Source organism: Heteronotia binoei, chromosome 21 (genome assembly GCF_032191835.1).
Source record: "Heteronotia binoei isolate CCM8104 ecotype False Entrance Well chromosome 21, APGP_CSIRO_Hbin_v1, whole genome shotgun sequence".
Classification (NCBI taxonomy): Eukaryota; Metazoa; Chordata; class Lepidosauria; order Squamata; family Gekkonidae; genus Heteronotia; species Heteronotia binoei.
The window spans coordinates 39,285,124-39,308,424 of NC_083243.1; the positions used below are offsets into that span (position 1 = coordinate 39,285,124).

Below are 23,301 nucleotides of genomic sequence, written 5' to 3' on the forward strand. Positions count from 1 at the left end.
AGAGAAGGCAGTGTTGTGTTCAGTAATATGCTATGGAAACTGTTAGTAATCTTAGGAGTAGGCCAAAAAAAGGCTACAATCTGCAGTGTTTTCTTTAACTTTTACTTTTGTTCATCCATATAACAGCACTGTGAGCAGCTGTTCGTTCTCATTTTACAGATGTGGGTGGGTAGAAAGGCCCTGATGGTCAGAGTATGACTACCTTTGGTAAGGTCTGCAATTGTCTAGGGCTGTGGTGCTGAGTATGATTAAAGTTTGTACTTTCTCACCTTGAAAGATAGTTGAATTTTAAAGCATGCATTAATCTTTTAAGTTTACAATCATTGCTCAATAAATTGCCTGTGATATAGTTTTTATTTGCCATGGCTGTGGCCTAACTGTTACACCTCAACTAACTTTTTATTGGGGAATATTAATATTTCGTAGCTCAAAATGGTGAGTCTACGAGAGGTGAGATGAGCGAGGATCTCTGTCAATGTTTACGGAGATAGACCACTGAAAATCCTTTAGTTAATAGTGGATTTTATTATAGGTATAGGTTTTCAAATAGTTACATCCCAATCAAACAATTCCAAGCATACAAGAGGAATACAGGGGTTAGCTTAATAAGTATGGATGGGGTAGGTGATACAATACCTAAATCTTGCAGAGTAGGCTCAGTCAGAGGAAACACAAGGCCTCTGGAGGGAGATTTCTCTTGAGAAGAAGGGGGGTGAGGGTAGGAAGGGATGGAGGGAGGAGAGGATGGAGGAATCCCCTCTCTTTCCTTCTTTTTTTCCCCCCTAATCCTGACAGGTGGGATTGCCTGTTTTCTAGGGTAAATTACGTCACATCAAGCAATTCAACTACCCAATGAGGAAGCAGAGTGTCACACCAATGGAAAATCAGAGTGTCATATGTGGAATATCCAATCAGAGATCATTGTGTCATAAATCCATACCACCAATAGAGGAATTTTAATTACACTGGCCAAATGACGTTTTATGTCCCTGTTTTTCCAAACTGATTCCTTTGACGCTTCCCAAAAGTGATAGATTTCTCCCTTAGTGTCAAACATGGATAGGCATCCATCAAGTGTTCAGGAGATTGGTTGACTTTGATAGCCTTAGCAATAATTAAAGAAAAATAGAAACTTTGTTCCCTGGCAGAAAAGTGAGACCAATTTACAGGTATACCACACATTCACAACAAGATGGCCACTTAAACTTTAACCTTTGTGTTTCTCCTGTCTTGCCCTGAAGAATAACAGAACATATATATATACAAGCCATTTATTTGTGTTGCAGGAATCCTGGTAACCCTTATTTTTTATGTTTTGATAACAGGACTTAAAGGTTGGCAAAAGAAGTGAAGGAACTTTTACAGCTCTGCCCACCATGTGTCCCTCTCTGGGCCTGGAATTCTTCATTTCCAGGAGCAGAAAGATGGATGCTCCTTAGCCGTTCAGTATTGGCCACCATGTCTGTCCAGTCTGTGAACCAGACTTGACATCATTCCAGCCTGCCTGGGGCCTAGAAGGAATTGGATTTTTCTCCCTTATGCTCAAGAAAGACCATTCCAATTCAAATGGGCATTGCTGTGTCATATTAATATTCTAGGGTTACATTGCAGTATCACATTCCAGGGGTGCATGGCTTGGGAATCAGTACAAGGCTGTCTTTCTGGATATCATAAAGGTAAAAAAAAATTGCTTTCTCAAATTTTTGTGAGTTGCCTTGAGATGGTTCATTAACTGCATAGTTATTTACAGTTCTTGTGTCTGTAAAAAGCTAAAGGTAAAATCCAACATGGTGTAGTGGTTAGAGCAGGGGTGTCAAACTCATTTGTTATCAGGGCCAGATCTGACATAAATGAGACCTTGTCACGCTGGGCTATGTGTGTTATAAAATGTAATGCCAGGTAGTGGAGATAAAAACTTTATAAAGATTGCAGACAAACACAATTAAAGATGTTAAAAAAATATAAAATAAAACATGCTTAAAACATTAGCACTTGTTGGTCTTAACAGTGCTTTCTTTGTATCTCTCCCGTGCAATCCAGGGAACTAGTCAAAGGAATGTCTGGCTCTTTCCCTTCCTTGCTGGAGGACGAGGAAGGGAAGGAGCCATAGCCAATAGAAGGAAGAGAGGCTTGGCAGTAGCTCTGCTGTGTGATTGAAAGAGCCTGGCAAAGCAAGCTATCCTTCCCCCCTTTCTCTCCAAGGGAGGAGCCTCAGCCAATGGAGAAAATAGAGGCTTTGCTCTCTAGCATGCCTGGCAAAGCAAGCTGTGATGCAGATGACAGCCAGTTGCTTGGGAGCCTAACAAGAGCCCTCTGGGGGCCTGATTTGGCCCCCGAGTCACATGTTTGACACCCCTGGGTTAGAGTATCTGACAGGAGAATTGGGTTTAAATTCCCACTCAGCCAGGAAGCTGGCTGGGTGACCTTGAGGCCAGTCATACTCTCTTAGCGTGGCCTACCTCACAGGGTTATTGAGAGGATAAAATGGAGGAGAGGAGAACAATGTGTACTGCCCTGTTCACCTTGGATTAAAGCTGGATAAAATGTATTAAATAGTAAAGTAACTAATCTATTTGAAAGGGAATTCTAGAGCAGGTAGACAGAGGACTGTCTTGTCTAGGCTCATGATACTATATCAGCTGAAGTCCAGAAGTTCTGTTGGCATTGGGCAGACTTCCCCCCTCCCCCCAACATAATAACAAATTTTGCATTAGTATGATGTAACGGATGAGGATTGAATAAGTTTATTATTTGTTAAGCCTTGATGACTGGGAAGGAGTCATAAGTTTGGCAGGATCCCTCATGGTGGAAGAGATACAGCTCAGTTGTGATAATTGCTGGTAGCTGCAAGGTTCTTTTATCTGAAGGGAGTTAGCACCTCCTACCAACCTTGCAGGATGGATGACAATCAAGCAATGCTCCCTCTAAGCTGTGGAGTCTTGTGAGCAAAAAATGCTACTTCATGAGCTACTGGTGTTAAAGTTGAGAATGAGCGATTTGGCTATTGCATAAATTAGTTTGCTCTGGGGCCACCCTTCCTGAGTTAAGACAAAAATGTGTGAGCTGGAGGCTAAAAAGCTTTGAGCTAGCTCATGCTAACTCAGCTTAGAGGTAACACTGGTGGCAAGCCACCCAGGAAGATGGAAGTGACTCCTGCTTTATTGCGACTTTGCCACGGGCTTATTCCAAGGACTTTTCTGTAAGGAGCTGCAGCTTCACTTTTGAGATTTGTAGCCTGTTTCAGTATTTAAACGTTTGTTGCCGTTGCTTGATACTGGATGTTTTCTGCTATGCATGCATCCTGTATGGTTGCAAGTTTTTGTTTAATTACGGTAAATGTGAAAACTTTTTTAAAATTTGTGCTGTGTGCTGAAAGTTTTTTCCTGCTAATAAGTGTGAATTGACCTGTTGAAGCAAATCCCAAGGTCAGTTGGACTTGATATATGGTTTTTAAAATGTTGGGCAGCATTTCTTTCCCCTCCTGAGTTAAGAAACATGTTTGATTATCTTTATCATCTCCTACAGTCCATTTGGAGAACTATTTTCATTTGGATGATCTAACCTGCTAAAATCACGTTTCCTGTTCAAGAGCTATTTTTGCCCAGTTCACTTTTGATAGCTGGGTGAGGGCAGAACAGATAGTCTTGTGGGCTGTTTGGGCAGTGTTGCAGATTGCAATTAGGCATGACTATGAAGAGCCTAGTGGTAGCTTTGTACACAAGACAAGACATTCTTGTAGGTTGCCCAGCTGTGGTGATAGTTATGAGCTTGCTCATCTGGTGATAGAAAGTGCTGTGATCTATAGCGACTCTGTGGGGTTTTCACGGCAAGGGATGTTCAGAGGTGGTTTGCCATTGCCAGCCTCTGTTTAGCAACCCTGGGGCTTCATTGGTGGCCTCCTATTCAAATACTAGGTGACCCTGCTTAGCTTCTGAGATCTGACAAGATCCGGTTAGCCTAGGCCATCCAGGTCAGGACAAGCTTATCCGTTAACCCTATGTTTTTCGTTGTTAATGGTTATGTTCTGCGCTTTAACAGACTAGGTGGATATCCCACAGGGGGGTTGATTGTCATGGCTTGCCACATATGTTTGAGCTTAAGGGAGGGAAGTAATCAACAAATTTTATAAATAAATGCTTAAGTGTAATTTATCTAGTAAATAAGACTTCTGAGCTTATAGTGAATTCAGAGCTGGAAGTATACCTTTCATTTCTGGTATACCATCAAGTATACCATCAATTTCTGAAATGGTAAAAGGCTTACAGCCCATGCAGCAGCCCTGTCTCAGTAAAGTGTACCTGTTTCTTTCCATGTATGGCCCTGCTAACTGATTCATGAGACCAAAGTTTGCTGTTTAATCTTTTGTCAGTACTTTCTTCACCCTCAGTTGACAATTCACACCAATGCTATAAAGACTAAAACTCTCCTCTTCCCACTCCCACATGTAATTTGATAAACAAGGTTCTCAATTTACTGGTGACCAACCTCTTTGCTTTTAAGCCTTGGAATTTCAAAAGAACAGCGGGAGATCCTGGAAAAAAATGCACCAAGACAGATAGGAATAGTGTCTATTTTCTTAAACAATTTATTATCATATGTTAAGATGAAGCAATGTCGCAGCAGTTATTGTGGGTGGTGTAATGCTTTTAAAAAAAGATTTAAATTTTATTTTAATAAAATAAATACATTCTCCAAAACAAATAGACATGATAAAGGTACTAATAACAATACCAAATACAGAATTGTAAGATAAGTGATTTAAGATAATAATCTGATTACAATTGCAGCAGATCTATGGGATATACATGACTTGAAACTTTATCCATTAAAACCATATAATTTAACAAGGGTAACCAGATCACTGGAAAATCAGAATTACACTGGTATAATGCTTAAAGTAAAAAAGAGCCCCATGGCGCAGAGTGGTAAAGCCGCAGTATTGCAGTCTAAGCTCTCTGCTCACGACCTGAGTTCGATCCCAGTGGAAGCTGGGTTCAGGTAGCTGGCTCAAGGTTGACACAGCCTTCCATCTTTCCAAGGTTGGTAAAATGAGTACCCAGCTTGCTGTGGGGTGGGAAGCGTAGATGGGGAGGGACGGTGGCTCAGTGGTAGAGCATCTGCTTGGGAAGCAGAAGGTCCCAGGTTCAATCCCTGGCATCTCCAAAAAAGGGTCCAGGCAAATAGGTGTGAAAAACCTCAGCTTGAGACCTTGGAGAGCCGCTGCCAGTCTGAGAAGACAATACTGACTTTGATGGACCAAGGGTCTGATTCAGTATAAGGCAGCTTCATATGTTCATATGACTGTGGAAGGCAATGGCCAACCACCCCATAAAAAAGTCTGCCATGAAAATATCGTGATGCAACACCACCCCAGAGTCGGAAATCTGGTGCTTGCACAGGGAACTATCTTTACCTTAAAAAAATGCTTAAAGTATTGGATTAGGACTGGGGAAGGCATGGGATCAAATCCATATTTGAATGATATCGAGTGGAAAATGAGGGAAATAAAACATACAGCCAACACAGCCTCAGTCACCCCCCAACCAAAGTTGACAGGATATGTATCAATACAAACCGTCTGTTTTAAAATAAATCCACTGTTTCAATTCCACAGGTTATAGTTGTTTTAGGCAGTCGGTTTTTCTCAGCCTAAGGTACATCACAGAGTTGTTGTGATCATAAATGCTACCTTAAGCTCTTTGAAGAGCAGAATAAAAATGTAGTCCATGGTAATGTGGAGTGCATGAGTATGGAGAAGCCATTCCCCTGGTCATCCCCAGACTGTTTACCGGCTGAGTCAAGACAGCAATGCTGTGTAATTCATCTTCAATTGATGGTCATAATGAGAATGGCCCACTGGCTTAGTTGACTTGAAGAAGCCATTTAAATCTTTGGAATTCCTTTCCATGTAGTTGTATGCCTGACTGCTCTCTTTTGTTTCAGATACTAGGCTAAGACCTTTCTGAAACTCTCAGTGAATTCTCATATATGCCTCTCTGTGCACTCCGGTTTTAACAGTGTTTCTGGCTTAGTGTTTATTTGATGACATGCCGCTTTAATGAGTGGTTTTAAGTTTTTATTATTAAGTATTTTTTATTAGATGTGACCTTGGAGGCCTACAGCTGAGGCTGGGTGAGAAATTTTTTAAATAAAGGATTATCTGGATTCATGGAAGATTGGGCATATCATTAAAAAAATATGTCCAGGGACAGAATGTCTTTCCTACAAGGGGATGGCTGTCACTATTAGAGATGTTGGGGGGGGGGGGGAGCGGTCAGTGTCGTCGAAGGATCTTTGATCTGAGCCAGTAAGGCTATCCTTATATAGTGCTTTTCAAAGAGTACTTGGGCACACATTCACCCAATTAAGACTGAGCAGAGGAACAGCTGGCAAACTGGTGCCTGTAAGACAATCTACTATTCTTCCCATGTGTCTGTCAGTATCTGTATTTAATATTTTATAAGCAGCCTCTCAGATGTCAAGCTTGAAAAGCTGCATTTTTTTTTAACGATTCCCTCCTCCTCCTCCTCCTCCATACGCTGGTCCTATTGAACAACAATAACAACGAAAGGACATGATTGGTTAAATTGTTTACATTTAGTTTCAGATGTTTAGAAGTATTATCTACTTTAAATTTGTTTTAGCTTCTGGTGTGGTGGAATGAGATTTGGAGCTGTCCCTTGGGGACTGCTGGTTCTTTGGACCTGAGCGGAAACCTTCCTTTATCTGAATCATGGTCACTGAAACAGTCTTGCTCTCTTCCATTGTGCAGACACAGAAGCGAATTGGGTTTGTTCCAGGTCAAACTATCTGTTCATCTGATCTGGGCGGACAGGATGGCCAGGGATCCTGCTGGGTTGTGCCTCTTAAATATGCCCCAGAATATGCTGCATTCCATGGCAGACCTGCAGGGGATTCCTTAGCATCTGAGTGTCAAGTTGTTACTCTTAGGTTGCATCTTTCTTCCATCATGGGGCTCAAGTGCCTTTGAACTCTGCCCTGGGTAGTTGTCGAAAGGGTTCCCTGCAGTACACGGTTTGAAAATTATTCTAATAAAAGAGTGTACACACCTGTTTGAAAGTTTATCTGAGCCTGTGTAGAGGCTGCTGCAAATAAAAACTATTATCTTACCTGTTTGGTATTTCAGTTAATCCTGACATTTTTAGCACAAAGGTTAGACATGAGGCTGTTTTTCCATCACGTCCCTCCCAGAGCATTACAATGATGTGATTATGTGCCATAGAAAATCAGCGATCGGAAGTCACTTATCTTTCATTGCTGTAGTACAACAGCAGGTGCCAGATATCCTAAACCTTTTTGTTTCTTTTTTTTCCTGACTTGAAATTCTAAGCTAACAGGCACTGGTTCTGCTTAATAACCAGTGTAGTTCCTTGGTGCAGAAGCAATTATATTTCCAAATTGTTCCTCAGAAAACATGTTCTCTGCCTGTTTGCGTATTTCATCAAGTTTAGGCTCTAAATTTTAGCTTAATTGTGTACCATGAAGTTGCAAGTGACTTGTTACAGTCCTAGGACCCATGAGGTTTTCAAGGCAAGAAACATTCAGTGATGGTTTCCATGGCCTGCCTCTGTGTAGTGACCCTGGACTTCCTTGGTGGTCTCCCATCCAAGCACTAACCAGGGTCAACCCTGCTTAGCTTCCAAGTCCTGATGAGATCAGGCTAGGCTGAGCTATCAAGGTGCCCATCTTAACATACATAACCTCAAAAGTTCAACTTGATATGCTTCGAAATAGAAAGGTGTTTGACTGGGGTCATATACTTTTTCTTGAGTGGTTTACTTCTCCATTGAGGAATGCATTCTTCCAGTGCTATGTGCTTTCTGCCCATGCAGACCACTGTGTTCTGCTTGAGTAGATTCCTCATGCCAGAAGAATGCACACTAAAGCCGAGGACTATACTTCACAAGTGGAAAGAAAATCTAAGTCCAGGATTTGAAGTGAGTTCCAATTATTTCCTTTCACAAAGCAAGGGGTCTCCTCTGTTGGAGGAAGGCTGCTCTCTTAGGCAAAGGGACATTATGAATCCAGTCCTGGAAAAGGAGGTCCAAATGTTTCAGCTACTTGAAAATTGGCATAGAATAAATTTGCAGAGCATGTAGCTGGATGTTCAATCTTCTAGAGGCTATGTTCCTATGTGCTTTTGAGTTCAATTTCTATTTTGTACTTCAGGGTGTTGGGTAACAGGCAACTGAAAGGCAAGAAGGTTTTGTGTTGCCCAGGACATGCTTTTTGTCCATAGAGCTTCTGAAGAAGGCATAACTTTCCTAGACACAGTTTATCCCACCAAGATGTTGCTGAGACTGATATTTATTTAAGACATTTTAGTTAAAAACAGGCAATTAAAAAATGAAAACAGACAATATTTTCTTTTTGGTTGGGTCAAGTAACAGGAATACAGGAAGTTGCCTTTTAGTGAATCAGAGCATGGTCCATCAAGCACTGTCTAACCTGACTGGCAGCTGGTCTGTAAGTTCTCAGTCTAGGGACTCTGGAGTTTTACCATAGAGTTTTAGAGGATGACCAGAGTGTTGTCCAATGCAGTTTTGTTAAATCTGGGTTTGGTCCATATGTTTTGTCATGTGTCACGCAATGTCATTTCTGCCCCTGGATCTTTTCCCCACCAGTCCAGGGAGCAAAGGCGGGAGGGGGGCCACCAGCAGGAGCCCTCTCACCATAAGCAAGCAAATGATGAGTCTGTCTTTCACATCAACTGTTATTTGATCCTTTTGACTGGAGTTGCTGAGGATTAGACCTGGGGCCTTCTGCATGTCAAGTACATTCTCTACTGCTGAGCCATAGCCACTCTCCTAAGTAATAGGTTTATTTATTTGAAATATTTTTATGCCAGATTTCCTCTGGTCAGGATCCCCAAGTCAACAAACAAGAACATTTTAAACATTTGAACATTAAATTGGGGGTGGGGGGGTGTATGCCAAATGAAACAAAAAAGACACGAGTCTTGAAAGAAAGACAGATCTTGAAGTTCTGGTGCCATGACCAAGAAAGAAGCAAGGCCTCCAAAGATGAGGGAAGTGAGTTGGTAGGTTCTTAGGAAATGAGGCAGTCCTTGAGGTATGTCGGCCTCAAACTATGTAGAGCTTTAAAGATCAATTGAATTGAGCATAGAAAGTAATTGGAAACCAGTGTAGATGGAACAGGACTGGAATGATATGTGGCATTGGGTATATGTAGCTCACACTTTGTTGAATAGTTGCCTGAAAAGGTCAGAAAGGCTCCCACACTTCTGTCATTCCATCAAATATGTGAAACAGATTGTTCAGGATTGCTTTTTTTTTTTTTTAATGAAATTGTTCAGGCGGGTGCTCTTGCAAAGGCTCTTGATGTTAAAACAATTCTTGGTTTGCCTGCTCTCAGGCTTAGTGTTAATAGGACACCTTTTCTGGATCCTACAATCTACCTTGGTATTCCTTTCTCATGCTACTGATGTCTGCGCTTTTAAGCATGGCCTGGTGGTGATTGTTACAGGGTAACTTCACTTTCTAACACTGTTTTCATGCCACCCAAGAAGGAAGTTAGCAGGAGCATATCCCATGGCTGGCTTGATGATAGAACTCATATGTCATTCAGTCTGAAGCAAGGCTTCTTTCTCTTCACTGTGCAAGGGTTGATGAACAGTAAATGGGTACCACTGTAATGACCTGAGGGTTGGACTCAGAGCTGGGAGACCAAGGTTCAGATCCCTACTGTACCATGAAATTTGCTGAGTGGCCTTGGGCCAGCCACACACTCACAGCCTAACCTACTTCACAGGGTTGTTGTGAGACTAAGATGGGAGGGAGAAGGACTGTGGCTTATATTCGGAGCTTGTTGATGGAAGGGCAGGATAAAAATGTTCTATATAGATAATGTAGATCTGATATTGTCTCCATCACCTTGATAGGATAAACAGCACTTACAAAACTTAGTTGTCCCCAAAGTTAGTCTGTCTGCAGATTTGGGGGAGGAGCTGGGCAAGAGGTCCTTCATTGCCCCCCTTCACTACCATGACTTATCTGTCTTCTTCCCCTCATGAATGTGCATCCATCCACTACCTACATATCTCTCTGGGATTGCTGAGGCAAGGCCGGTCCATGGCCCGGGGGTTGGGAACCCCTGCTTTGTTGGATCAAAGACAGTCATGCTCCCCTGGTGCCCCCCATGAACTTTTAGACATTTTTTGAGAATTTTGTTTCCATGAAGAGGTTCCAGAACTCTGTTCCAGTGTGTTCCCCCAGGGGGGAAAAAAGCCCTGCTCCTACTACAAGTGATGCTGGCATGAGTTTCTGGGGTGATTCCCATTCTGTAGTGGGATAAGTGATTGAAAGACAGCAGTATGTGGATCTTTTGTGTAAACACTCTAGTTGCTTCCCACTTCAACATTTCCTGTTTCCTGGGTTTGGATGCACCTGGAAGGAAGTAGAACCCACCTCCTGCCTGAGAGAGCCATGTTGTATTATCTCCCCAGGTGCTCTTTGCATCAGGAACAGGGTAACTCACCCCAGAAGCCTTTGAGACATGAAAGGGCCACTCAGATCATCTCTCATTCCTTGAGGGAACAGATGGCCAGCAGCTCTGGTGGTAAGGCCTCTGTTGAACCATGATTTCAGCTGAGGCCCCACCAAGCTGACCCTTGACATTGCCCAGAGTCTCTGAAAGGAATATAGCCATGTTTCTAATGGAATATGGCAATTCTAGCATTCCTGGAAGCTCTGCAGAGCTTGTACTTGGGCAAATGTTTTGTTCTGGCCTGTGCTGTAAACTAGCTCTGTCTTTGTTCATTGTTCGTTTGCTTTCTGCAGCCTCTGCGCATCTAGATTTTAACTGTGCAATGCAAGTTTGCTAGACTAAAGATTCTACAAGAGCAGACAGTAGGGGGGTATTTTTTGGGGTGTGTGTGTCTAAATTCCCTCTATATTTGACAACCCGCAAAATATGTAACTCTTGCTGTGGATAGAAACACATGCATTTTCTAAGGAACAAAGGAAGCATCACAACCACCTATGAAAAAATCTGTCATTCAACCTCCACTAGTGAGAAAGCTGGAGGTAAACAATGCCTCTCTTGCATTCTGTCCCATAGGTTGTGCTTGATTTGGGAGAAACGGGATCACATTTGTGAAATATGTCTGGCCCTTACCCCCTCTTCTGTCCCTGACGAATAGCTTTTCTGTCTCTCCCCCCTTTTCCTCCCCAGTCCAATTTGACTTCTCTTTGACTGCTCTTTTATGCTATGTTTAATAAAGCGGAAGGCCTATAGACAGACCTGAATGAAAAGGGGAGTACAGACTTAGTAGTATATGTCTTCATATACTTTGAGTCTGAACCCTGTTGCTTCAAAGCTAGTTCTTTCCTTATGTTGATGCTTTAATAGTCTTGACTCCGTAGTCCTTGTGGGTGGTAATCTTTTCCCCAGGTATCCTTGAAAGAGCGTCAGAAGCTGTTTGCTTCTGTTTGTTTGTTTACAACTGCATCTCTTGCTCGGTGTTTGCACACTGAACAATTAACGTCAAGGAAAGTGGGCTTAAACCAAGGAGTGGGCAAGTCCTACCAGTTGGAAGATCTGAACTGGTGCTCCATGCCACCTCTGATGGGGAATGCAAATGGGGCCATATTCAAGAAGTTTTGCTCTAAAAGGTGGAATCTTAAAAAAAAAGTCCTCTACTTGCTGTCTGACACAGTGCAAACCAGTTCAGAATTCTATAACTGCGTTCTATTGCTCTTTATGGGCAGTGCATGTAGAACAAGCCAACAGGCTTGGAGAAGAGCAGAAGCAAAGCTGCCAGCTCCACCCATGACAGAGTGAACTGTCCTACCTGCATCTTCCCTAAACATGGGCATGTTGATCAGCCCTATGTTCAGGAGCATTAGATTGGGAAAGTCCTTGGGATGGAGCCTTTGCATATATGGTGTGTGCATGCACAGGTGCTATGTCCATGTCTGGCATAAGCAACAAGGAAGAGGGGACTGGGCCAATAAGCTTGCTTCTATTCCTCTGCAATACATATATCTTGGGGTGGATCCAACCATCCCCCAAAGAGGCTTCCTTCAACTTGTGGGTCTTCCTCCCAGTTGGAGGAAACCTCCTTAAACTGGAAGAAAACTTGTTTGGTGGAGAGATGGATTAGGATACACTCCACTGTGAGTACAGCGCTCCTGGTAGTGGGGATTTACAGGGGGGAGTAGATGGCAGTGATGGTAAGAGTCATGTGGTTCTGGAAAATTCTTTTGATTCCTGCTCTTTCTAAATCCTTGGTCTTCCTTTCATAGAGATCCACGGCCAACAAACCAACGTGTCAACAAGCATGTCAACAATGACGTCAACCTCAGGATTCAAAACCTTACCATCTTGGTCCGAAACATCAAGACCTATTATCAGGTTTGTCTTCTCTGCTTTTGTAGCACAGATACTGAAGGTCTAGCAGCCCACAGCTGCTGTGAGAGAATTACCACAGGAAATAAAGAGGAAACTGTGTTTGAGGCATAAACATTTTCAGTTAGCATTCGGGTCCTTATAGCCTATCAGCTGCATGTGTATTTAAGGTGAGGATGTCTTTATAGGATTGAGTGGATTGTGTAAATAGTCTTGGTTGTAGACAACAATGGCAATAAGTACAGTGAAGTGGCTGAAGTTGGCTAACTTCATGTTGTGGGTCGCTATGTACAAAGCTGTTGCTAGTAACGATGTCTTCCAGAAGAATTTATATTCCCATTACACCTTCTTTGAGTTGGTCAATAAATAATTATTTCCTGTGACAGTTTTCTTAATTGGTTTAGAAGACAAATGTGCCATCGTGTTGCAACTGGCTCATGGTGACCCCATCAGTAGGTTTTTCCAGGAAAGAGACAAGCGGAGGCAGTTTGCCTTTGCTTTCCTCTGCAAAGTAACACCATCTTTTTTTGGTCTCCCATCCAACTGCTGGCCATGGTCAACCCTGCTTAATTCCCAAGCCCTGATTAATTCAGGGTTTACTAAACTCCTGTAATTTGTGTTCAGCTTCAAATGTGTGCAAAACTCTAGGAGGACATGGGGAAAAAATAACTCCCAGTGGGATAATCTGTGTGCAAAGATCCTTTGAAGCCTTTTGTTCTGTACAGTTGGATTACTAGTCAGCTTCTAACATTTTTTTCTTGGGAGAGGGCGTTGCCCAATTCCCTTGTCTTGCTGCAGCCTGTGTCTATGCTATATGACATGTCTTCAAGAGTCCCTGACCCTCAGGAACAGCTATGCAGGTTGTACTCTGCTGCCACAAACCCCTTCTGTTTGTCAGAGCTTGGCTCTAACCCTTTACTTTTCTCAGAATTGATTTGTATTCAACTCAGGAATGTTGATTGATAAGAGAATTGGAGATGGAACTTGTCAGAATGGTGAATATTTTCAAAACCTGTCCTTTGACACATGACAACTTGTTAATGTTTATAATAAATTATTACCAAGAGAGAATGATATTGTAGGTGACCAGTTGCATGTGGTACTTAAAGGGTGATTGGTTTCTTCATTGTTACAATGGTTCAGTAAGCATCTAAAATGTGCAATTATTGAACAATCAGATTTTTAATGATCTATAACAAAAGGCTTGTTGAAGGGTTAATTTCTGACCATTGTCGGTAGCAATGCTTAAAAGTTCTATCAATGCAGTAATTAGAACAGCTTCCCTTATGAACCACTCCCATTGTATACCATCTGGGAACTAGCCTTCATTGTTCATCTTCAGTTTGGCTCTATTGTAGATGCAGGGGCATAGCTAGGACTTTGGGGGCCTGGGGCCCAAGATTTATGTGGGCCCCCCAGACCCCCCACAGGACACTTTGGGGCTTTCGGCCCCCCACAGCTACCTGGAAGAACCAGCGTGGGCTTCGCTTCCGAGCCAGGCGCCCCCTCGGGTCAGCCCTTCCCGCGGCGCGCACCTGCCTTCGCCGTCCCTCACCTGTTCCGAGGAGGTGCCGCCTGCGCCAGCGGAGGGCTCTTCGAGTGCTGCGCACCCGGGCCGCCTACAGCTGCTGCGCCGAAGGCGCCATGGGGCACTCCCAAGTCAGCGGCCGCCTTCGCTCCGGCGCCCGAGACGCCTCGGCTTTGGTCGAACGCGAGGAGAGGGGAAGGCGAGGCGCTTCGAGCGGGACGAGGGGCAAAAAGCACCAGCCGCTGCCTCCCGCCGCCTCAGAGACCCGCTCCTCCGCTGCCAGTCAGCGCTTGCTCAGCCGGGCCAATGGGGAGTGGAGGGGCCGGCTGCAGCCAACTTCAGAGTTCGCGAGCAGAAAGGCGGGCCCGCCGAGGAGCAAGGAATGCCGCCTGGGGCTCCCGCTTGCTTGGGAAACAGGTGCCCACCGCCCAAGGTCACGGAGCCAAGGGGAAATTTCCTGCTCCGCACCAGACACGCTCAGCTTGTCACACGCGCTCGCGCACACCCAGGAAGGGGGGCCTTGGGGACTCCCCGCTGCAACACGCCCTCAGCCTGCGCACGAAGAAACTCTGTGAGAGTTAGCAGCTTTCTGCAGGGAGAGAAGGGGAGGCAGGCGCTGGTTTTGTACATCCCAGGCAGCCGGCTTCTGAGGGGCCCCTTGGCATTGCCAAGGGGCCCTCCATACCCCCCAGACCTGGGGCGACCCGCCCCCCCGCCCCCCCTCCCTACGCCACTGTGTAGATGTTCTTGTAGAACTCTAGAGGTTGGCCAGTAGAGAGTGGGCTTTGCATTCTATTGCCTATAAATTCTGAGTATTCATTCTGGAACAGGGGTGTCATATGTACAGCCCACAGGCCTAATACATCCCCCAGACCTGCCAGCAACTTGCCATCATCCGCTTCCTTTTTCTTCACCTGCTTCCTTCAGTCACCATTTTTAATTTCTCCCCTGTGATGAGGCAGCTGAGCCAAACAGCCTCTCACTCTTTCCCTCTTCCCCTTCCTTCTTCCCAACAGAGGAGGAGCCAGTGGAGGAGCTTGGCTCTATAGCTCTGCTGTGTGATTGCGAGAGCCTGGGTTGCCAAGCCTCTCCTCCTTCTGTTGCCTAAGGCTCCTCCCCCTCCTCGTACCTTTGGGAGGGAGAGAAAGAGGGAGAGTTTGCAAAGAGGGACATGTTTTGACAGTCTCTGAATTATTGTATCAAAATAAAACTGGAGACAATGCCTGTGCTATAGCAATCTTGAGTATGCTGTTCAGGTGTTGTTCAGGTATGCATCTGTAAGTTGCAAACCTACTTTGATTTATTAAAATTCATTACAGGGATCACACAAAAGCTTATATCTAGTGCTTTTTTGTAGCAGAACCTCCTTTGCATATTAGACCAGACATGACCTTCAGCTTGCAAGGCTGTCAATGATTAGACATTTTGGAGAATATAAATTCATAGGGATCCCACAAGCAGGGAGTGACTTTACAGCAGTTAACACATGCACACTGTGCTACATGAAGATGGCCTAAGATGTCAATCCATGAATCACAAAAAAATCCCAATATTGCCTCTACTTTTGAGAATAATGAGCTCTCTTAAATTGCAGAAGAGCTTAAAGTCAATGCAGGGAGGAGAAATAACTCTGAACCAGGCAGCTAACCTGTTCCAGCATTTTACCTGTTCCAGGCTGCTGAATTTACTTTTAAAGCATAAATCTAGTCACTATAGTAATATGAACAATACAAATCTGTATTTTATAATGCCAAGTGGTGCTGGTAGGAGCTGTAATAGTAACCAAGCATGTCTCTTTATGCTCCATGCTTTGAAATGGCTAACTGTGCCATTGGTGTGTCTAGCAAGTATATTTTCTTATTGGAGGTATAGGACATAAGACTCTGCTAATATTCAGATACATGTCTATGAAGAACTCAGGCCTCATTTACTCTTGGTTTTCCCCGCTTCCCCTTTATTTCTAGTCTCCCCTACCTCCAGGATTAAAGCATCACGGGCTTTGGGAAATCTGGGGTTGGTATAAGAGAGAGCTGATAAATACCAAGTTGGTATAAGAGAGAGCTGATAAATATTCCAAATCTTGCATCCTGTTTGTTACATACAATTTTACACTATATGTGTAAAAAAGTTTTGGCATCTGGTAATTCTCAGTGTAATTATTTTGAAACCTCCTGTTTGGCGCCTTGCATTTCCAGCAAAAAGCTTGGGGGGTGGTTTATATACATTTAAGCAATATCTCTTAATAGCAGGAGGCAAACTGGGATAGCAAGAGAAAACGTGATTGATTTAAACAGGAGGCTGGAAGTGGGAGGGGAGGTTCCTTGAGAAACAATAGAAATGGAGACCTGCTGCTTCCTTGAGGGAAGTGTGAACTTCTGGATGCCCAGAGCTAATGATGATGGTGATCCTTTGTTCAGCTTATTGCTCAGTGATTGTTTCTTGTAGGATTGAGCTCTGTGGGAGTGAAATGTGGTATATTAACATTATTCTTTAGCATATGAAGTTGCAGAGTAATCATTCTTTTTCCATTCCCATTCCTTCCTGCTGGAAGTATGTTACAGTAAAGCTTGTATTTCCAAAAGGAATAGTAGCTGTAATTATAATAACTGTGATTCTCCTCCCTGTCAGCCCAAAAATCAAGTATTGAATAAATTCCCTGTGTACTTAAAATGTTCCTAGTTGTTTCATTAAAAAGCTGAGTCTTTAATCAACACCTTTTGGTTAAAGACACTGACAACTGACCTTCAGGACCTGAAGGATGAAAAAATGGAAGCATTCTGAAATTCTAGAGGTTAGGAACTGGATCAGCAAAGTCTGACATCGTTACAATTTTAAGTCTTAAATAGTAGACAACATAAACTGTTATTTTTGTTATCTTGGAAATCTCTTCTTGATTTTTGGCAATAAAGATGGTATCTAAGCTGGAATGTATTGTTATACCTTGCCCTGTTTTGAGTTGCTTATGTATGCTATTTTTTCAGGGAGGTATTTGTATCTGTAAATTTATAAAAAAAATATTATAAACGTTTATATTTATAAAAATAAATTTATAAAAATATAAATTTAAAAAAGAATTTGTGGATGTAGTACTTCTATACAGAATCCTCAATTTGGAAATCACATTTATGGGATCCGGCTCCTTCAGCAGTAAAGCCTGTGTTTGTTACGATTATTTCACTAGGACTGAATGGCTGGTAACATTCACTCTGTCCACTGATTGATAGCTATATAAACAGGGAATGGATTCTTTATGATTAGGGACTATGTTGAAGGCCACAAGGGAAGCCTGAGAAGTGAACTCAGAAAAACAGGCATACTCCATGCTGGGGATTATTAGGAAAGTAATTGAGAATAAAATATCCAATATTGTAATGCCCTTGTTTCAAAGCCATGGTGTGGGCTCATTTGTAGAGTTACCAACCTCCAGGTGGTAGCTGAAGATCTCCTAAAATTACAGTTGGTATCCAGGCAACAGAGATCAGTTCCCCTCTAAAAAATGGCTGCCTTGGAAGATGGCATTATAACCGTCTGAGGTCCCTCCGCAAACGTTCCTCTCCAAGGTTTCATACCCAAGATCTCAAGGAATTCCCCAACCAAGAGCTGGTAACCCTAGTCATTTGGAATACTATGTACAGTTCTGGTTGGGATAATCTCAGGGAAAATATTACAGAGTTGGAAAAAGTACAGAAGGGTTATTAATTGATTAAGATTCTGGAGCATCTCTCCCATGAGGAAAGTTGTCTGAGGCATTTTAGTTTAGAAAAAAGAAATGCCTAGAAAGGGGACATGATAGAGCATCGGAGGCCAAACTGCAGCTCAGAGGCCACACGTGGCTCTTTCACATTGTGTGGCTCTTGAAGCCCCCACAACCCTGTTGGCCAGCTTGGAGGAGGCATTTGTCTTTTTAAAATTACTTCTCCAAGCCAAGCCAGCCAGCAGCCTAGAGAATGTATTTAAAGTTGCTTTCTTTTCACCTCTCCCACCCTATCTATTTTCCTTCCTTCCCTCCCTCCCTCCCGACATTTGTTCTATGTGGCTTTTATGTTAAGCAATTTTGGCCATCCCTGTGATAGAGGTTTATAAAATTGTGCATGGGATGGAGAAAGTGCAGAGGAGCTTTTTCTTTCTCCCCTATTTTACTAGAACTTGGAGGCACTCAATGAAGTTGATGGGCAATAGGTTCAGCACAGCCAAAAGTTAAGATTTTTTTACTACATGGGTAATTAAATGTCAGAACTGGCTGATAGGAATGTAATGATGGCCATCACCATGAGTGGCTTTAACAGGTGTGTTAAACAGATGCATGGATACATTAGTGGCTACTAGCCATGGTCACTAAAGAGAGCTTCCTTATTCAGGAAAACCAAACCTCTGAGAACCAGTGCTAATAATAATAATAATTAGTAATTATCACATGGTGTTGTGTGTGGTGTAGCCAGGAGATCCTAAGATTTTCTGGCTGCCTGAAGTACTCTTTTTAGCATTATGCATCTCTAGGTGGTGAGCTAGACTTATTTTGGGGGGCTGAGAGAGAGCTGTGACTGAACCAAGGTCACCTAGCTGGCTTCATATGGAGAAGTGCAGAACTGAACCTGGTTCTCCAGATTACAGTCTGCCACTCTTAACCACTACACCATGCTGGCTTTCAATACCAGTGCTAGGAGGCAACATCAGGGAAAGGCCTTAGCCTTCCACTGCAACTAGCTGGCTATTGTATGGGATGGGATGCTGGACTGGTTGCATTTCTAGTTTGGTCCATCAGGGTTCTTCTTATGTTCAGTTACCAATCTCTGACATGCAGGATGTTTTACCTTTGTACCTCTTGCTTCCATGAAAAGGGCAGGCACCAGTCTGAGGCGGCTTGTGTCTTAGATTTCAGCAGTGGTTGAGATAACTTGGGAAAGAGAAAGTAAGGTGGAGGAGGAAACGAAGGGTAACCAGGTTTTCCACTTTCTGACATAGCAAGTTAATTAGAACGAAAGCCTTCTGTGCCAAAGCAAACTGTGTTTCCACAAGATAGTTTATTGAGCCCGTTTATCAACTTTGGTTGAAGTTCAACTTCTATCAACCATGATAAAGCTGCAGATTCAGTGAAGTCATTTCAGCTCATTCTCCTATGCAAAGACCATGATGACCATTATTGCAAAAGGAAATACAAATGTGTCATTGTTGCATAATATAAGTACAATCACAAGGAAATAGAAATGGAGCACTGGTGTAAAGTAGTGGAAAAAACACATTTTACTTTTGTGTTTCTTTGTCAGTCATGCCTTTTTCTAAGCTCCTGAAAAGGAAGTGACATAATAGAGGTTTACAAGATTATGTATGGGATGGAGAGGGTAGAGAGAGAAGTACTTTTCTCCCTTTCTCACAATACAAGAACTCGTGGGCATTCAATGAAATTGCTGAGCAGTCAGGTAAATGGAATTCACTGCCACAGGAGGTGGTGGCAGCTACAAGCATAGCCAGCTTCAAGAGGGGATTGGATAAAAATATGGAGCAGAGGTCCATCAGTAGCTATTAGCCACAGTGTGTGTGTGTGTGTGTGTGTGTGTGTTGGCCACTGTGTGACACAGAGTGTTGGACTGGATGGGCCGTTGACCTGATCCAACATGGCTTCTCTTATGTTCTTATGAAGTCGATGAAGAGCCTTCGTGTCTTTTGCATAGGCTGTACCCACATGTCCCATTGAGCTATGTAACTTGTTGATTGGCTTGTGTGTACGCCTGGCTTCTCTTCCTTCCCTTCTTGCCTGGCAATAGATGAAGGAATGTTGGTTTAAAAGCAGCTGTGGTTACTTGTAACATATAAATGTCAGGTTATCCTGTGCTGTCTTCTGCCCCTCAAAGTTAAGATTCTAAGCTATCCAGGAGGAGGAAGAAAGCCCTTGTTAATCCACGTGCTTGCATTTTTGCAAGCAATCTTATGTAGCTGGACTTCAACCAGTTCAGGAGTTCTCGAGTGTGGTGACGGTGGAATAATATGTTATCTATTGAGGCCCAAGTTGGTTACAGCAATTTTAGAAAATGTATTACTGAAAATGAAATACACGGCACAGATAAATTGTGTCATGAGCTCAAACAGGAAAGAGGCATAGAGTGCATCAAATGAATGGCTTAGGCATTGTGGTCTCCTGGTAACTATTATCTCATTAAAAACTGCTGATCCAGTAACACTCAAGTGTGTGGTTTACAAGCAGTGCTGCTGCAAAGAATTGGGGAGGGGGATGGAGATGTTCCCTAGATTTCTTAAATTTAAAACATAGCTTAGAGCTAGGAGAAAATTGCAGTAAGCGCTTATTCTCTTAAGGTACATTTTTGGTTTTTGCTGTAAATGATTTTGACAGCCACTATATGACAAAGCAGTATATACATTTAAATAGAACACTTGTATTAACACCAAGCAGTATAATCTGGATAACACTTGTGTTAACATCAAGCAGTATTATCTGGATAACACAAGGGCTGTAGGCCAGGGACATTAAGTTATTAGATTCCTAGCTCAAGTTAATCTATGTGCCTGCAGGCTCTGATTTACTCTGGCCCTGTAAGAAAGGGCAGCTGAGGAAGTATCACTACCACCGCCTCTCATCTGAATGAAGCCGCATATTAGCCTAGCATTCACCATGGTGGCAAATCTGGGTCTGAAGTATACCATTTCAGACTACAGATGGGACTGCACATGACTGAATACACATCTCTTCAAAAGTATCCGTTGCATTATATGAAAATAGTATGTTAGGAGAAAGATTAGAACCTTTCTCTCTAAAACTTGTTAATTATGATTCTCAGTACATGTGTGGAGTTTTGGAAGTTAAAGGAGTTACCTTAATAGAGATGTCCAGTTTCACTGGTGTGCCCTGGCTTGCTTTGCCAATTTAATTTAAAAGCACTTATCTCCTGCACTATTTATATATATTTAGTTGAGCCAGTATTAAAGGAACAAAATTAAAACTCTCCATAAAAGAACACAACAGAATGTTGAAATGGGTACATAAAAACTATTGTAGCATCAGTGGCTTAAAAAAATCGCAACAGTGATTCTTAGAGGTAAAATTGCCCTTAAAAATTGAAATAAAGTAGGACAAACTGTAGAATTCCTCACAGAGAGGACAAGTTACCAAAAAGCTTGGGAAACATATAAATATAATATATTTGATGCCAAGCAAGCTTTGGTAGAGGACATTTGGCACTCCTGGTGCCCCCACAGAAAAGGTCCTGTTTCTAGTGCACATGAATCCTGCCTCCGTCATGGTATAGCAGGGATTCGAACAATTTCCTTAACTGGCGGGGCATGTTCCTATGGCAGAAGGTGATCTTCAGTCTGGTTAGAGTTGAACAAACTGAATGCTTGTGTGGCTTCAGAAATCAAACTTTCCTTCAACAAATGATTCCGTTTACAGATATTAAATAATGAAGGTGGTTCACTGACACTCAATTTTTGTTTTAGAACAGGGGTGGGGAACCTTTTTTCTGCCAAGGGCCATATGGATATTTATGACATCATTCGCGGGCCATAAAAAATCATCAACTTAAAAAACAGTGTTCTGCCGAGGGAGAATGCTTCAGGCCAGCAAAATTAATGCAAATAATTGTTTTTCTATTTGAAGGCATGTAGGGAGAGCCTAATCTGGCACACACGCACATATACACACACGCACACACACAGCCCGCCACCCTAGGCAAATACATAGGTTCAGGGCTTTTTTGTAGAAAAAGCCCAGCAGGACTCAGTAGCATATTAGACCACATCCCCTAATATTAGCATATTAGGTCACACTCATTAGCATATTAGGCCACACCATCTGGGATAATCAAGTGCAAACTGAACTGTGACAGTAATTTTTCCAGGCCCTGCAGCAATTCTGGCCAGCCAGCCAGGCCCCAGGGAGGCTGCCGCACAGTACATCTGGGCCTTATGATCCCTGCCTGGCCCTGGGGAGGCTGTTGCACAGCGCAGCTGGGCTCCACGATCTTCGCTGGCCAGCCAGGCCCCAGGGAGGCTTCCACATGGCAATCTATGTATCTGTCCAACAATCCCTGAGGGCCACACCAATTGACCTCAATGGCTGTATACGGCCATCGGGACGGAAGTTCCCCACCCCTGTTTTAGAAGCTGTTGGAAAAGACACTGAGTAATGAGAGGCTTACTGATGGCAAATCCACTTACTTGTTAATCTAAATGTAATATGTTTCTAATATGAATCTGAATTGTATGAGACTCTTAAGTCTGCATTGGTAACAATTGATTTTCTTAAAACAGTAACTAATTCTAATACAGCTTTGTGGTTTGGGTAGGTAAAACAGGTCTGTCTTGCAAAGCTGTTGGTGAGTGAGGCATTTGAACCCTCTGCAATATGTGCTGTCTGTCGTGTATGAAAATGTATTTTCTTGAACCCAGCATGCAGCTTGATATTGGGGCTTTGGAAGTAAAGTTATTAACTCTCTTATGCTTTCATCTGGCCAAAAGGAATCCCTAGATATGACATTATTCAGCAAACTGATGTGGTCTCTGTGAAGCCATCATTGTCAGCTGATTTAATTAATATGAGGTATAACACCATTTTAATTACCATGAAACACAGAAGTAAGATGGAAAATAAACAGCCTTCAGGCTTCCATGGTTGAAACAAATAATGCAGACATGGTTGCTAGGGTGGCATCGGGGAGGGGCTTCGAGGAACAGCCTTTATTCTGTAGTTGCCAAGAGACCTGCTGTTCTGAGACCCTTTGGCAGTCATTGGGTTAAAGGAAGGAAAGGGTCAGGCTGGGATTAATGCTGGGTTTATTTGGAACAGCTGTCTTACCGTGAGGCTTAAAAGGCTGAGCTCTCCTGGGAACCCAAGAATTATAACTAGAAAATGGAAGCAGGTGAATCTCTCTAGTAGGAATCCATTGCATTTGAGAGGCAAAACATATTATGGAAAATTAAGTGATATTAACATGTCTGTGTATGTCAGACTTCTTAAATTTAATGCCTTTTAAAAGAGTGCCATGCCATTTTAGCACAGTTCAGTAGTTTAAAGTTATTTGATTAAGAAGCCAACAGTTCTGTAGCATTGAAATGTGGACTATCTGGTCAGATGTTGGTTTACACCTGGAACTCAACCTGGGATGAAGCTGGAGCACAAGTTTGGCCAGTTTGGTGTAGTGGTTAAGTGCGTTGACTCTTATCTGGGAGAACCGGGTTTGATTCCCCACTCCTCCACTTGCAGCTGCTGGAATGGCCTTGGGTCAGCCAGAGCTTTTGCAGGAGTTGACTTTGAAAGGGCAGCTGCTGTGAGAGTCCTCTCAGCCCCACCCACCTTACAGGGTGTCTGTTGTGGGGGAGGAAGATAAAGGAGATTGTGAACCACTCTGAGACTGAAATTTGGAGTGGAGGGT

General features: G+C 43.0%; 1 protein-coding gene across 3 annotated transcripts in view; it reads left to right on the forward strand.

Annotated features, from left to right (window-relative positions):
• The window catches only part of CCDC88C (coiled-coil domain containing 88C), a 158,204-nt gene that overhangs the window by 6,482 nt on the left and 128,421 nt on the right, over positions 1-23,301 (forward strand). For all 3 annotated transcript variants that reach the window (XR_009556660.1, XM_060263332.1, XM_060263333.1), the window contains exon 3: positions 12,288-12,396. Coding sequence is in view for 2 of the 3 variants with exons in the window: in XM_060263332.1 (XP_060119315.1) it covers positions 12,288-12,396 (109 nt within the window). In the remaining variant the exon portion in view is untranslated. The remainder of the gene's footprint in view (positions 1-12,287; positions 12,397-23,301) is intronic.